Source organism: Corapipo altera, unplaced genomic scaffold (genome assembly GCF_003945725.1).
Source record: "Corapipo altera isolate COAL_440 unplaced genomic scaffold, ASM394572v1 44, whole genome shotgun sequence".
Classification (NCBI taxonomy): domain Eukaryota; kingdom Metazoa; phylum Chordata; class Aves; order Passeriformes; family Pipridae; genus Corapipo; species Corapipo altera.
The window spans coordinates 6,243,256-6,258,345 of NW_020884880.1; the positions used below are offsets into that span (position 1 = coordinate 6,243,256).

At 38.0% G+C, this 15,090-nt stretch overlaps 1 protein-coding gene across 1 annotated transcript in view; it reads right to left on the bottom strand.

Moving 5' to 3' along the window:
- The window catches only part of VWDE (von Willebrand factor D and EGF domains), a 37,610-nt gene extending 25,139 nt beyond the window's left edge, over positions 1–12,471 (bottom strand). Inside the window, exons 1-4 of the mRNA XM_027639304.1 lie at positions 12,420–12,471; positions 6,993–7,177; positions 3,956–4,187; positions 927–1,186 (exon numbers count right to left, since the gene is read on the bottom strand). Coding sequence (XP_027495105.1) covers positions 927–1,186; positions 3,956–4,187; positions 6,993–7,177; positions 12,420–12,456 — 714 coding nt within the window. The 5' untranslated portion in view covers positions 12,457–12,471. The remainder of the gene's footprint in view (positions 1–926; positions 1,187–3,955; positions 4,188–6,992; positions 7,178–12,419) is intronic.
- Between the last annotated feature and the right edge of the window lie 2,619 nt (positions 12,472–15,090).

Sequence of the window (15,090 nt, forward strand, 5' to 3'; positions counted from 1 at the left end):
GTTCCCTGATACTAGACACTGTGGGTTTGCTTCAGTTTTGTGTTTGGCTTCGTTGTTTTGTTTTATTTTTTAATTTTGTTGTATCCGTTTTGAGATATGTTGACCACATGCAATTTTTCCAATTCTGTAAAAAACCAAAGATTCATAGCAGCAGCAGGTAACTTATGACTATGCCTTACCCTTTGACTGTCACTGAAGTCCCTGAATGATTTTTAAAGATTAGCAATTGTTATTGTTGTGCATAAGCCATCCAAGCAGCCTGTCTTTGGCTTGAACACACACATGCACCATAACCACATGGTTTTTTTGTTTTTATTTTGGCCCAGAAAAATAACCTGTATTTTGTAAATATATTTATTGATTTTTCCAATACTTAAGCTTCTCAAAGTTACTATGAGAGCCTATGTCTTGATTCTGCTACCATGGAAGTTAATGCAGGTACTCACACTGAGTAATTTCTGATGGCAGAAATTAAACCATTTAAATACAATCCTAGAGACAAAACCATTAAGCAGCAGCTCATTGTTGATTCAGAGAAAAAAATCTATTTAATGAATCAACAACACAGCTTCTCACAACCTCTGGCTCTTACAGCCTCTCATTGAGATGCAATTGCATCCAAAATCCTCCTAATTTACAGTATTGAATTAAAATCACAGTAGAGGGTGAAGAAGATGCAACGTGAATAAAACTTTACCTCCTGGATGCACTCTACACTGTAGTGAGACAGTCTCAAAACATTACTGATGTGTTCTGTGGTATTTACACATTCATATGGGCACTGTTGGTGTAAACAAGTAGAGGCAGTAGGCTTCTTCCAGGAAAAATTATACAGCATGGTGGTGGATCTCTCTCCAATCACTTTTAGTGTCTACTGGGCCATATTTACAAAGTTACAGAGAAATTATAATTAAGTTTTAACATACTCTGTCTCCAAGTCTGACGTTTATCCCATCTAGTTCTAGAAGTGAGAAGGTATGAACTGCTGTTTCGCGTGTAAGTTCTTCTTTGATACCCTCAGGGGAAAGTCTTGACCAAGTTACAATGAATCCAACAGAGCTGTTTGCAGAAGGAATGCCAAAGGTACACCTTAAGTAAATGCTATCTTTGATCATCTCTGCTACAACTTCAGGAACGGATGGTAATGGTGGTGACACAGATGGAGCTGATGTAGCAGCCAGGTTACCTAGTTCAAACAGAAATGTGGTTTGTGCTTTTTATTCTGCACAAAATCAGTATTGGATAAAATTACACTGACTACCTTTTGTCAATTAATAGATCAATAATATTTATCTTTTTCATATGTGGAAATATTACATAATTTCATAAGAGAACCAAGAAAAATTAGTATCTTCCTTTTACGAATTGTTAAATGGAGAAAAACTCCTTATGAACCTTTTATTATAGTCTAGCCAATAGGAAGGTGCTAAAGGGGAGGGGGGGGAATTAAAAAAAAAAAACACAAAAAACAACATAAACAAGGGCATAAAATACAATTAATTATTTTACCAGATAGGAGAGAGCAACATGGAAAAGAATATGCCTTACAGTAGAATAATTTCACTACTTATGAAGAAAGTGGGAAAAAAAAAAGAATAAAGGAAAAGAAAAGGGCTATTTAGAAAGGAACAGAATAAGCAACTGTAGATTTGCAGATTCCTCTTATATTTTACTTCCAAAGAATCAAATTAATCTGTAAATCAGAATTATGACAATTACTTTTTAACATTTCAGTCATTACTCAAAACATTATTCTGAGAAAGTACTTTTGCAATCCAGATTTGTCTGAAATTACCTCCAAACTGCTCATATTGCAACAAGCCAAGCAACACTGTTGATAACATGAACATGTTTTTATTCAAGACAGAATATGACTAAATATTGACATTATTGGGTCACAGATGCACAGAAAATCTTGAAAATCAAAACAAAATACTCACTGCTGCAGGCACCTTGAAATTCCATTCCCTCAGGATCACACATCTGTGGCTTTGCATCTAAAACAATCATAAATTGTTCTTACATTGTATATTCACACACACACAGTGTATGTGCTCCAGTGCTCTTAAATTATTAGCCTATATTACAAATACACCAAATATCACAAAACACTAATTGAAGTGCAAATTTGCAGAACAGAGGCAATCCTGTAATCTGATCCATATATAACTATGGCAGCAGTCAGTACAAAGGCTTGTGTTGGAAATCACCTCAGAGAGAGGGTATACAAAATATTTAACCACCTCTGCATCCTTTACTGCTGAGGTACTCAGCCAATACTTATAGATGTTGTTACTGAATAAAAAGGAATTAAACTATTATCTTGAATATATATTTTGCCTTCCCAAATCCACATCTGAACACTTATTCATTAACCACAACCCTGGACAGCAAAATTCAGTGCAGACCTGCTTTGAAAAAACTCCTCTTTCCTACAGGGGCCTAAGAAAAAGTACTTTTACACTGCTATTGTTTCATAATTTGAATACTATAAAAAAATAAGTGGAACTTTGTATTTGTAATAGGAGCGGAAAGAGGTTAGTCACTCCACTCAAACTACATAAGAAGGGCAGCAACAACACTGAAAACCTCATTCACCAAAAAGAATGAAGAGAAGACTTCACTGTTCCACACTTCACAATTCAACATCTGAATTTCTTAGCATGTAGAGGACAAACTGTTTAAACATTTGCATCAAGTGTTTACAGCTATCAAGTGTGAAAGAGAAAACACAGTACACATGGTAACCTAGATACTAAAAGTAGCACATCAGTACAGTGCACTTCATGCAAAAACATCATCTTATACAAGTGCTTGTAAACTCAAAATGTGTTTCAGATTTACAGCATTCAGCAGAGGCAAATAAGAGTTATGCTTTTTGCCTGCTTTGTTTTGAGACAGTAAAAATTTGCTAGCTTGCTGCCTCTCTGGTTTTATATCTTCTTTCCTCTTCACAAGCCCTGAGCCAAAGTAAATGCAAGTCCTACTGTGCAGGAATTCTTCATTGTTTCAGTCACATGCACGCTGGAACCTTGGAGAATGCTTTCACAATTGGACCTAAAGATATAATGTTAGGCCACAAAGGCACCAGAAAGCCCACTGGCAGATTTGCTATTAAGCTTCTGAAAGTAGTCAGTAATAGAGATTATGACTCAGAGCACTACAGTATATGATGCAGAAAAACATCACTAGCCTTTTCACTATGGTACATTATACGAGCTAGTAAGAATTTCCTACTGCACTAATTTGTCCCTATTTCACAGTGTTTCATGGTATAACTGTAAGGATTTAACCTTACCTTACTTAAGTTATCTGAAAAATCTGGCATGAATAATGAAATACTGAAGTTTTGAGCTGTGAACACCAAACTTCTGCAGCACAAGGGTCCAAGACAACGAGAGACATTGCAAAAAATCTAAATTTCTTTCTCACAGTACTAATAAAGTGTGCATCAGTAAAGTATTTCTGTGTTAAATTTTCTTCTAGCAACAAAGTGTATGCTTTCCAGAATGATGATAAAAGCATTACAGTAACAAAAGTATTCTGAACAATGCTAAGTAACAGATATAAACACAGTTTAGTCAAGTTCTTAGACAAAGCTCACTCTGATACATGTTCAGTAATGGATATTTGCAGAGTATGAGTGCCATTGTAGGTACAGTGAATTTTTATTTCCAGATGGGTCTTAATAACCCCACTTCATTATAAGGAAAATTCCAATTCTTAAGTTTTTGAGCTTTGAACAATAGTTGAGTGCTACATGTAATATAAAAAGGGTTGAATTGAACCCACTTAACCATTTCAAATCATTCTTCTATTGTATGAATAGTAAAAGTAAGAACTGCAAGAAATTCTAGCATAACTATTTGCTGACATTTCCACTACGCCAAGTATCACGGAAGTACACTTATAAGCACACACACGCTTATCTGAATTAGAGCATGCACTTTCTCACCTTCTGCACAATAACCCATGCATCCTTGGGTGGGCTGCAGTAAGTAAACAAAGAAATCTCCACAGTTCCTCACCCTGACAGGGATTCGGAAAAGGCAGCAGTCTTTTGAAGTGCTGAAGAAAAACTGCCATGTAGCACAAGCTGTTAACTGTTTGATCTCACCAGGTCGAGGCATGGATTCTGACTTCCTCAGAGACAGCCAGATAGGGGCTTGAGTTCCACAGTGATTCATCTTCACCACCAGAAAAAAGATCAGAAAATGGTTAATGCTAAATCAAACTGTTGCTGTATTTTAACGAGAGGTACATATTAATTAATTATCTGCATGAGCTTTTAGCAAAATTTTGACAGTGTAACAGAGGGCTTGCTGACTTTCCTCCTCAAGGTTGAATACAAATGTACACAAAAGAGACTTAAGTCCTTCATTGAGTCTAATGAATTTGATTTTTTAAAGACAGGCTATAATTTACTGTCTGAAGAACTTAACTGGGAGCCACAACTGAGTGTTTTGCTCAAAGAAGGTCACAGTTGTGTTATGGCTTAGTGAGATACTCTGCACCCATTAACCTGCAGTAACTGACTGTATGAATGCTATCACAGCAAATACAAGGCAGAACATACACACACTGAATATCAACTACACTGAATATAACACCCTTTGCCACGAATTGAAGGCTCTGCTAATCTCCTGGATTTCCTCTAAAAGATGTGCCCTGACCTGAAAATGCAAGACAACTGATAAGCCCCCGCATTTCCTCATCTTTAGATACAAATATGCTTGTTGCAACCTCATAACAATCACATTGACTTTGTAGCAACCCTAAATCCTTTGGTGTTTACAAAGCAGTGGACCACAGGTTGTAGTGCAGATGCTGACTGAACAGGTCATTTTAGTAGATTATTGCTCCTTCTCTTGCAAGCAAAAGCCTTGTTCAGTGCTTTTCTTCATGGAGTAAGAAGTCTTCAGCGGAAAACTTTCCCTCACCCCTCACCACTATGGCTATGTCAGGTCTTCAGATCAAAGAAGCTGCCCTGAAGGCCACAACTTCACAGTAGTACCAACCATGGTAACCAAAGCATAAGTCTGATTTAACAGACACAAGAGTTGACCAGTGAAATACAGAAAAATGAATTCTGAGAAGAGGAGACAAAGAGGGAATCTGGTTCGTGGGTTACCAGAATGGGTTAAAGATCAGCTCTTGGCTTTCATGTGCTGCTGGAAGCAAACTGAAGAGAAACAAGCAAAGGGACACAGCATGTTAAAGCCAGCATTTGGAAAACATTTACATGAAAACTATAAATCTGAAACTGTGAGATTTTGAGACCCTCTTCTTCAGTTTTTGCCTCAAGTATTCCTTTCTTTGACCTGACAGTGCAACAAGGTGTCAGATCAACTTGTCTTTAGATCTCTTGGTATAAAGTCTACTGTAGACTCACTGAGCAATTACTTATCTCTAAATTACACTTTTCTTTCTTAATCTAGAATCTCTGAGCCCACCATCAATCAATCAGAAGGACAGAATTAATAACAAGTACTCAGAAATGGGATGGATTGTTTAAATCTGAATCTTTGACAGAGATTAAATGCAGCTATAATAAACGTTCCCCTAAAAGAAAAGAAAGGAGGAAACTTCCTCAACAAGACATCCATTTGAGTTTGGTTTTAATGTTTTGACTTCGAGATTCAAAACAAATGTCTTGATTTTGTCAACAGATGCAAAAAAGGCATAAATTTAGTTTGCTGAATAAGCTTAGAATCAATCTCTTTCCCACTGCAATTATCTGAGCTCCTCTGTGTTAGGATGGCAGTCTATTTTTAACAATATTTACTAAGTACTGAGAATTTCACTCAAATTTCTAAAACCTACCTAGATGAGATGAGTAGATATTTTGTCTAACCTCTCTTCTGAAAAACACGTTTTTTCGCCTGGTTTTCATGCTAACTCTTTACATAAAAGAATCAATTTTTGAGAAAATACAACCAGTTAATTAACTTTTTCCTTTTTTTTGTATTAAACATAACTGAAAGAAAGTTCTTCAGGAATCATACTTTTTGTTTGTTTTTGGTTTTGGTTTGTTTTTTTTTTCCCAGTATAAAACCTGGATAATGAGTAGCCTCTGCAGCACATCCCTCTTAGTCTTTGAGTCAGCTGCACATTAAGGGTACTTCAATGGCGTTATACAGCTGTGAAGTTTTAATAAAGAAATAAAAATAAGACAGGCTGCTATAAACTCAATTTAATTCATTAGTATACTTTAACTGGCTTGTAATCCTTTAGAAGCACTTAATCGATGGGATTTTATTTTAATTTTTTAATAGACTGTGACCAGGAAACTTCAATTTTTTAGAAAAACCAAGGGTAAAATATTCTAATTATATTCTTAGGTTTTTAAACACGGAAATGTTTTAAAATAGGAAACTACAAAGACATATCTTCTTAGAATATTACAGTTTGTTGTATGCTCCAAAATAAAGAATTACACATCTAAAGTATTAAATATTTCAAGTAGTTCTTGAGTCTTTGGGGACTTGCAGATGACAAGATAATTCATCCTCAGTTAGCTCTGTTAGTTCAAGTCACTTAGGGAGTAATCCCTTCTCTCTGACATGATCACTTTAAAAGCTCCACAAGTACTGGATTCATGTGGCTTCAAGTTATTATTCTGCTTTCACATGGCTTTGCTAATGGACTAACCATCACATAGTTGCAGCTTTACAACATGATATCCCTGCTATGTTGCCACCGAGAAAACCTTCTTTAGCACTAACTACAAATTACAGTTTTTGAGTGCTCTAGAAGGGATTTAATTTATCATCTTCTGCTATTGCCCATTCAGTGTAAAATTTTCAATGCTTAAGACTTAATTTTCAAGGTAATGCATTTTAATATAATTAAGTATTTAGAAAAGATGGGTACTTTGTGTTCTTCCACATCAGTCTCCATAACCATATTCTTTTTTTCTTTACACCTATTCTACTGAAAAATTCTTCAGCAAAGAGAGTCACTTCTCAGAATCAAATGATTTGTAACAATACCTCCACGCACTTGGTTGGCATCTCAGCAGGCTTATCAAAAATCATAAAGCGATACCATCCTGGTGTTAGGGAATGGTCACAGATCAAATCCTGAATTGCTGATTGCTGGAGATGGGATGAATCAAAATCAACGCTTCGGTAAGGACTCTGCAGGATCTGATGTCCAGCAGGAGAGCACTCAAGAACTGTGGAGCAAGAGTATTTCAAGTATCAAGGCAGAATGTCTAACAAATATTTTTAAAAATATGTTAAGTATTTTTAAGGGAAAATAAGGATGTATCATGATATGGTTGAAACTAATTTTACAGAAAAACATATTGAAGTCTTAGTAACAACAAATTCATGTTAGCACTCTGAAATTTAATAGAATTCATCGTGTGATAACTTTCTTTCTTTTTTGTGGACAATACATGCAAATTAGTAATCATTTACCCTAGATGTAAAAACAGAGGGAAGGAATATGTTTATACAGTCTATCTAGATTTTGACTTTCTGGTTCCACTGATGTTTATTAAACCTAAGAACCTGAATATAAATGGGGTGTCAGATATATTAGAAGATCAAAATCTTACCTGAAGTAAGGATTATCCAAAGTTCTTTTTTAAATAGACTATCATTTTGCAGGATTCCAATGCATGAAATTAAGATTCCCTCAAACGAATGAAAGATAGTTGGATAGTTGCATACAGTTTGTATGTGCACTTGCAGATTATAGTAAAAGTGTGTATGGAAATGGGTAGACACTTGGTTATGCATTTTATGTCAATTTGCATGACTGACAGGCTAAATTATAATAAAGTAAATACAACAGAAAAACTTATTTTTGGACATGTAAGTGACCTTGTGGCCTCAAAAAATATCTCAGGATTTCTGATAGGTAAAATGAAGGATCAGAATCCAAAGAAGTTTTATGATAGTTTTTTTTTTTAAAATGCAGACTCATTCAGAAATAAAGCAGAATGCCAGAATTTCTGAGTCTGATCTGACAGCTGAGTTGACTCCTGTCAAAGACAGTGACAACAGAAGTTCTGAGTAATGTTATATTTACATGCAATGTACTGAACAGCCATTCTTTCTCAGGAATGTGCTTGGGAAGTGAAAGTAGAGAAAAATAAAGTAGAAGTAAATTACACTTGAAGTATACCTATCTATTTACCTTCCTTTTAAAAATGGATACCAACCGATGCTGACTGTGAACAGAATTTCAGGTTATACTGAATGACACAGTGAATCTTAATTCTTGCTTTCATTATGCTGCTAATGAATTTTAAAATGCAGCCGTAAGCAAAGCTCTCTAATGTTATATTTTGAATATGAATGCTCTGATCTTCAGTTTTCGGTCCTGGGTTTGTCTGTACTTGTCGCATATTTTGTGTGGTATAATTGTGTCACTGACTACAAACATATTTTGGTTCAAATCATGCAATAATGAAAAATCTTTCACATTTTTTGTGCCATTGTCTAGATAACCACAACTATAAAACAGTTTCCAAACCAGGTAATTCTCTACCTTTAAATGGTGAAGAAGCCTTAGTGAAAGAACAGACTTCATCTCTTTTAACACACAGCATGAGAATCCTGTAGTCTTTCAAAGACTAAAGATTTAATCCAATATGGCTTTAGGCTACCCAGGCAGGTAACAATAGCTTTATCTTCTAGCCTTTAAGGGCAGCTGGAAGTCGGTGTGATTGACTGTGCCACCACTGTGCTTCTGAGTTGCTCGTAGTAGCCTGTAGGCTATTCGTGTCCGTACAATTTGACCTTACAGAGAACTTACCTCCACTGGAATTTAAAGAAAAGCCCTTGAAGAATCACAGGTCAGTCATGTGTGTTATTAAAATGTTTTCCAAGCAAGCTACAGCACAAGCAGTTTATGAACCATGGTGAAAGTTTCTTCCTGTCCTCTATTTTTTATTGGAATTCTTCCTTTCATAGAGCACCCTCATTAGTTTCCTTTCCTGTAACTGAGCCACTCCTGAAACAATTAATATCTGTTACCTTCTCCATTAATAAATCAAGCTAGACATGAGACAAGTCTTTATTTTCTTTTCCTCCACAGTTTAATTAGATCATCATTTGATAGATCTTTAAAGCAGCTGACTGTACTCACTTGTAATAGGGTTATAAATCCTACTAAAGATCAAATTATAAGTTTCTTATTATGCATATCACTTTAAAATGTCATCCAGCATTTTGTATATTCTTTCTTCCTTTCTAGAAGTATGCTAATATTTACATAGTTATTGTATGGAAACTTCAGAGTCGTGTAATACTGGTTGATGTTTTTTCTCTTTTCCTTTCCTTACACATCCTGCAAAACAACTGAAAATAACTACCATCATCAATAACACAAATAAAAATTACTTTTTTGCACATTCGAGTTTTACATATCTGAAATGCTGTCTGACTCCAGCAACAGCAGAAACAAATAAAACTATCATATTTATCGATAGATAAGGACAAGAAATGAATATCATGTTCTCTGTGAAAAAGTTATTCTTGAAGACCAGATCTGCTCAAACCATGGCATTTAAGAGGAGAGTCAGCTAAATTTTCCACTGAAGTCACAATTTACTTATTCAGGATGCATTAAATAAAAATATATTTTGATATAAACATTCTTTAAAACAATATTCTCAGAATGATGAATACTGATCTTGGTGTAGTGCTCCAGAAAAGTTTTGCCTGTGTCTAACACCCAGCAATTTTATAGAATCATAGAATGGTTTGTATTGGAAGGGACCTTAAAGATAATGTGATTCCAATCCCTCTCCCATGGATAGCGACACCTTCCACTAGACCAGGTTGCTCAGAGCTCCATCCAACCTGGCCTTGAACACTTCCAGGGATGGGGCAGCCACAGCTTCTTGGGCAACCTGTTCCAGTGCATCATCACTCCCATTGTAAAGAATTTTTTTCTAATATCTAATCTAAATCTATTCTCTTTCCATTTGAAACCATCATCCCCTGTCCTGTTACTATGTGCTCTTGTAAATAGTCTCTCTCCAATGAGTCGCTCCCCAGTGAGTAAAGTCTGACAAAATTATAAGGACCTGAAAACAGGGTCTGATAGCTGCAAAGTGATGATAAAGGTTACCTGAAGGGCAGGCTTACCTACCAACTCTGCCTAGCATGTGAGAACATTAAAGTATGGGAAGATGTATGCACTACTGCTGTCTTGAATTCACCCACAGTCACGAAAAATTCTAACGTGTTCTGACATAAAATGGAAAACTCATGTAAGTTTTAACAAAATTAGCATTTAATCATGATTGTTCTTGATGGAAGTCTTTCCATATATATGAGAATATTCTTTTTTATTATTTCTTTTTGGACCTTTAAATATATTAGTGATTTTATATCTTTAATTTTAAATATTTGCCATAGAATAAGGAAATTCTAATTATGAAACACACAAACAAATACTTGAGAATTGAGATAATGAAATTCAGGCTTCTTTGCAGACTGTGCACCTCTGGTTTAACTTAACTCAAAGGAGATACATGCAATAGGATACATGTGATCAGGAGAGACTTATTTCTAGAAAGTCAAACTCTCTTTTCTATTTGGAGGTCCAGATACTACAAACTTTCTGCTGAAAAAGCAATCCATCCTGGGAATATATGTAGCTGTTTCCCCAGAATATTCTATCATATTCTGTGCTTCTTTCCACAAACCCTCCATATATTGCATATAGGTCTCCACTGTTCTTCAACTCGAGTGTCTGCATACCAGGAAGAATTTGATTCCATATTTGCTTTTTCCTGGATGTCTTCAGAATTAGTACAGTGAGCTTTACTGGGATCCATCACAGGCCTTCTTGGTCCTGTCAGATATTGAGAAATGTGACCCTAGGCTGCAACATTTTAAAGACAAGGATAGTAGTATTGTGCCAATGGATGAGCCTATTGGGAGAGATGTAGATGAAAGGTTTGCCAACACATCAGGGTTTGTATCATGATTGATATAAACTGGGTCAGCTAATAGGTACTCTGAATACCACACCTTAACCAAAAGTCAAAGAGGTTTCTGAAATTAACAAAAGAGCTCATTTTCCCCAAAGCAATATTTAAGGCTCCTGACGACTGCCTCTGAGGCGCTCAGGCAGAAAATGAGTTCCACAAAGGAGAGGCTTTTCAACTTCCTGTTCATATCTCTGTTCCATCCATGTGCAAAGAGGGCTCAGTGATTGTCCACCTGTCCGTAATATTTCCAGCATGATGGAGCAGTCAATAACTGAGAAATGATGAATGCAAACCAGAGCAGAGAAGAGAAAAAGTGCCACAGCAGCGTACAGATAGGCAAGGGCAGAGTGGCAGAACTGGTAGCTCAGTTCCTATGGTATAAACAGTTTATCAGTTTATATCTCCTCCTGTCCAAATATCAGGGTCTGGCAAGTGGCCCCAGTTAACAGTATCTTTAGTAAGTGCCCATTCTGATCTCGAATGTGCCTTTTCTTGCATCCAGTGACTGCAAAGGAGGCAGCATATCAATATCCCAAGGCAGAAATTAAAACTAGAACTGCATTTAATAAAAGTGCTTAGATGTATTTGTGGATTTAAACTCTTCCAAAATACTAAAAAAAAGAAGTTCACTTTTTGGAAGAAGTTATCCTGAAAAAACTATTTAGAGTAACACTTTCAAAGCAAACTATAAAAATTACTGTAACTACCTAAAAGATGCCATTTCCTTGGATGAGACAAATGAGAATGTGAGCAAAAATGTTGTAGCAATGACAGTTGCAATCCCACTGAACAGGAATATGACTATTCCTATGCACAGAACAACTAAGAAAGTCAAATCAACACAAACTCATTAACACATCTTTATAAATAGCCTTATTTGATTTAGTGTTAAAAACACTTTTCAACCACTCATGTCCACACCCTAAGGGATGTTTTGCAAAGGTAGTAAATAATTGCATAACCTCTATAAAAACGTAAAATATATGTTTATAGAACTTTTTGTAGTCGTTTTCAATGTAATACACTATTGCATCTACTCTTTATGTGGATTTTCTGTCCTAAATTTGAAACAATAGAGACACGGAGTTTGCAGAAGTCCCAGGTAAGGATGTGCCAACGCACCGCCCGTGCCCCAGCACGCAGGGCAAGAGCGCCATAGAGTGGGACAACCAGCACTCCTGGTCCTCGAGTTTCCCTAGGCAGGTCTTCTCCGCAAGTGCGCTACGACAAGGACAGTTCCTACACTGTTGGTAAAGTTACGCCTCTTCCAGTGAAACCAGCGGCACGTAACCGCGGGGCGATGCGCAGGCGATGCGGTGGCACAGGGGAGCACCGGCGCTGCCCCTCCGCCCTGCGGTGCCCAAAGCAGCCGCCCGCCCTGCGCCCTCCCGTCCACCTGCTGGCGGCGATGCTCTCGATTCCCGGTGCCGATTCCCGGTGCCCAATTCCCGGCGCCGCTTACCTCTCCGGCGGGCCCCGGCAGCCGCCAGGCAGCCCATCAGGGCCGCGCAGAGCCAGAGGTTCGGGGCTGCGGGGGCGGTCCCTGCCATGGCTCCTCTCCGAGGCCCCCGCGGCTCTCCCGGCCCAGGCGGTGTCTCCGCGCTTCTCCAAGGGCTCCCTGCGCCCACCCCGCTCCTCAGCGCAGCCCCTCCCTCGGGGGTCCTCGGCGGGGCCCGGCCCTCCGCCCGCCCCCCATCCAGCCCCGGCCCCAGCCCGGCCCCCCGGGGGTCGCTGTGGATTGTCCCTGTCTACTCCCTGTCCCTTCCCGGCACTGGGAGGACACGGCTGGGGGTTGTGCCAGGGGCGCGGTGGCATCCCCTGCCCGGTGGTCCCTGGTGAGGATTCTCAGCAGGAAAACGAACAACAGTCGTTAGTTCTTGTTGAGGGCTTTGTAAAGATGCTTTTCCCTATCCCAGGCAGACTCAAAGCCGGTCGACATCGTGAGCAATGTCCTACTGCCCTCCAACCCAGAGTGGTTTTATTTTCTAATGTGCAGTAAAATGCTGAAGAAGAGCCGTTTTCAAACTGGCCGTTCCATAGATCACTAAGAGTGTTTTATATTTCTTTAACCTTTATTACCAATGTAACCTTCATTACCATTAATGCAGACTGAGTTTAGCAAACATTTAACAGCGCCAAGAGCTCAAGTTTCAAGACTTGCTGAGAGATGTTCCACATGTCTGTCAGAGGACAAAGGACAGAACAAATTTCACCATTTTAGATTTGGCAATCCTGATATTTTCTATTGTAGGTCTGAGGTTGTGGAGGCACTGAACTACCTTGCACACACCAAGGTGTACAGCAGTCCACAGAAATGTTTAATACTTTCTGTAGGACGTGCAGACCTAGATCTAACCAATGTTGATGACACTGAAACATAGCTTACTGCCTTCCACTGAACAGATGTTCAGGCTACAATGGTCAAAGAGGACTGCTTCCAGGAGATACTAACCTGGGTGGCTATTTGCAGAGCAGGTTTCCCTGCAGAAGGAGATATCAGGGTTGGAGTCGAAGCAGATACACAGCAGCATTTTGGGGGTAATCTGTCCTCTTTTGCTTACACACTCTGAGCCTCTTCATTGCAAGAGGCAGTTCAACTCCATGATGGTGGTGAGTTTTTAAAAGGAATCCCTGGCACAACCTAAGAGTTGAATGCCGAGTCTTGGATTTCTGACAGTTCTCTCAGGCAGATACTTTTGTCTTGAGCATTCAGGGAAATTTTAACAATTAGTTTTCTTAATTGTTTACTCAACTATCTGGGTTATTTGTTAGCAGATACGATAAACTTTTATCCTGAAAAGCTACATATGTCTGAAATTAGTTTGAGTTTTATTTCTAATTTTTCTAAAACCACATGCTTATAAAGAAGACAAGAGGAGAGAATGAGGTATTTTACAAAGCAAGTTACAAAATCCTGACCTAGAAAGAGACATATGAGAAGCTTTGACAAAATTTAAACATTGAACTACTTCTTTGACGGTTGCTAAATCATGATGGAGTGGAATTTACAGGAGAATTTACACCTTTGGTCATGGATCATTCTCAGGATCGAAAGAGGTGGCAGTAATGGCTCCTGGAGTACAGACACCTTTTATCTTTTCCAGACTGGTTTTCCTCTACCAGCTACCTCTGCTACTATCAGCCTCTTACAGAGACAGCAGAGAAAGAGCATATTGTGGTTAAAAGAGCTGACAACTTGCCAAAAGTAGTACTTGGCACTCTTGGTGACAGAGTTGTGTCAATGAGAGTGAATCTGTGGAAAATGAAAGTAATTCTAGGCCAGCCTCATGCTTATAGTTGGAGAATAGATCTTTCCAGCAGGTCGCAATTTCAGAAAGTTTTAGTCCATAATTTCCATAGTTTTAATTAAGTAAATCATAGGCTATGTAAAATTGGTTTGCACTGCTGAAAACACCTCTCTCATTTAAAATGGTATAGGAACTCAAACTAGAATTCTGTATGTGCATATTATTAAGTAGTAGGATGTTTGGGAGGAAAATCGAGACTGTCAAATGAAGAATTTAAGATACTATAAATGGTTATGTAGTCCAAGTCATTCCTGTTTTAAACAGTTTAATATTCAACTGAAAACACACACAAGGAGGGATGATATCAATACTAGGGAGCATTTAGACACTGCAGCCCAAAGCAATATTTCCCAGAGTGTATTTTATGATGAACAACGAAAGAGAGATTTGAGGTTGGTCTTGAAAATTATTCCAAGGTTAACCAGTTTAGTAATCTCAGTCTGTTTGGTAAAGCTTTTAAATATGTATTTCTTTTAAGGAAGATTCTAAATTTTTGTCTATGAATGAACTAAATTATTTATTTGAAGGAAGCCTGAGCAGAAGTGCTTTTGCTGGCTCAGGACCGGCTTATTAGGGAGGGAAGAGGACAGTGATAAACTGAAGAAGAAAGACGTGTTGGATGACAAGGAACATGACTGGGGCAATGCTGAAAATAGAATCATTGCAAAGTTTAAAAATTCAGATAACAAAGAAAACGGCTCTGCTGATGCTAAGTTCTTAAATCTGCAACTAGATTGTTCTGTTAACCGTTATCTGCATAAGTTCATTACTGTGAGCTCTGGCATGTGTGTATGGATAACAGGAATCCTAGAAAACATGTCAAAG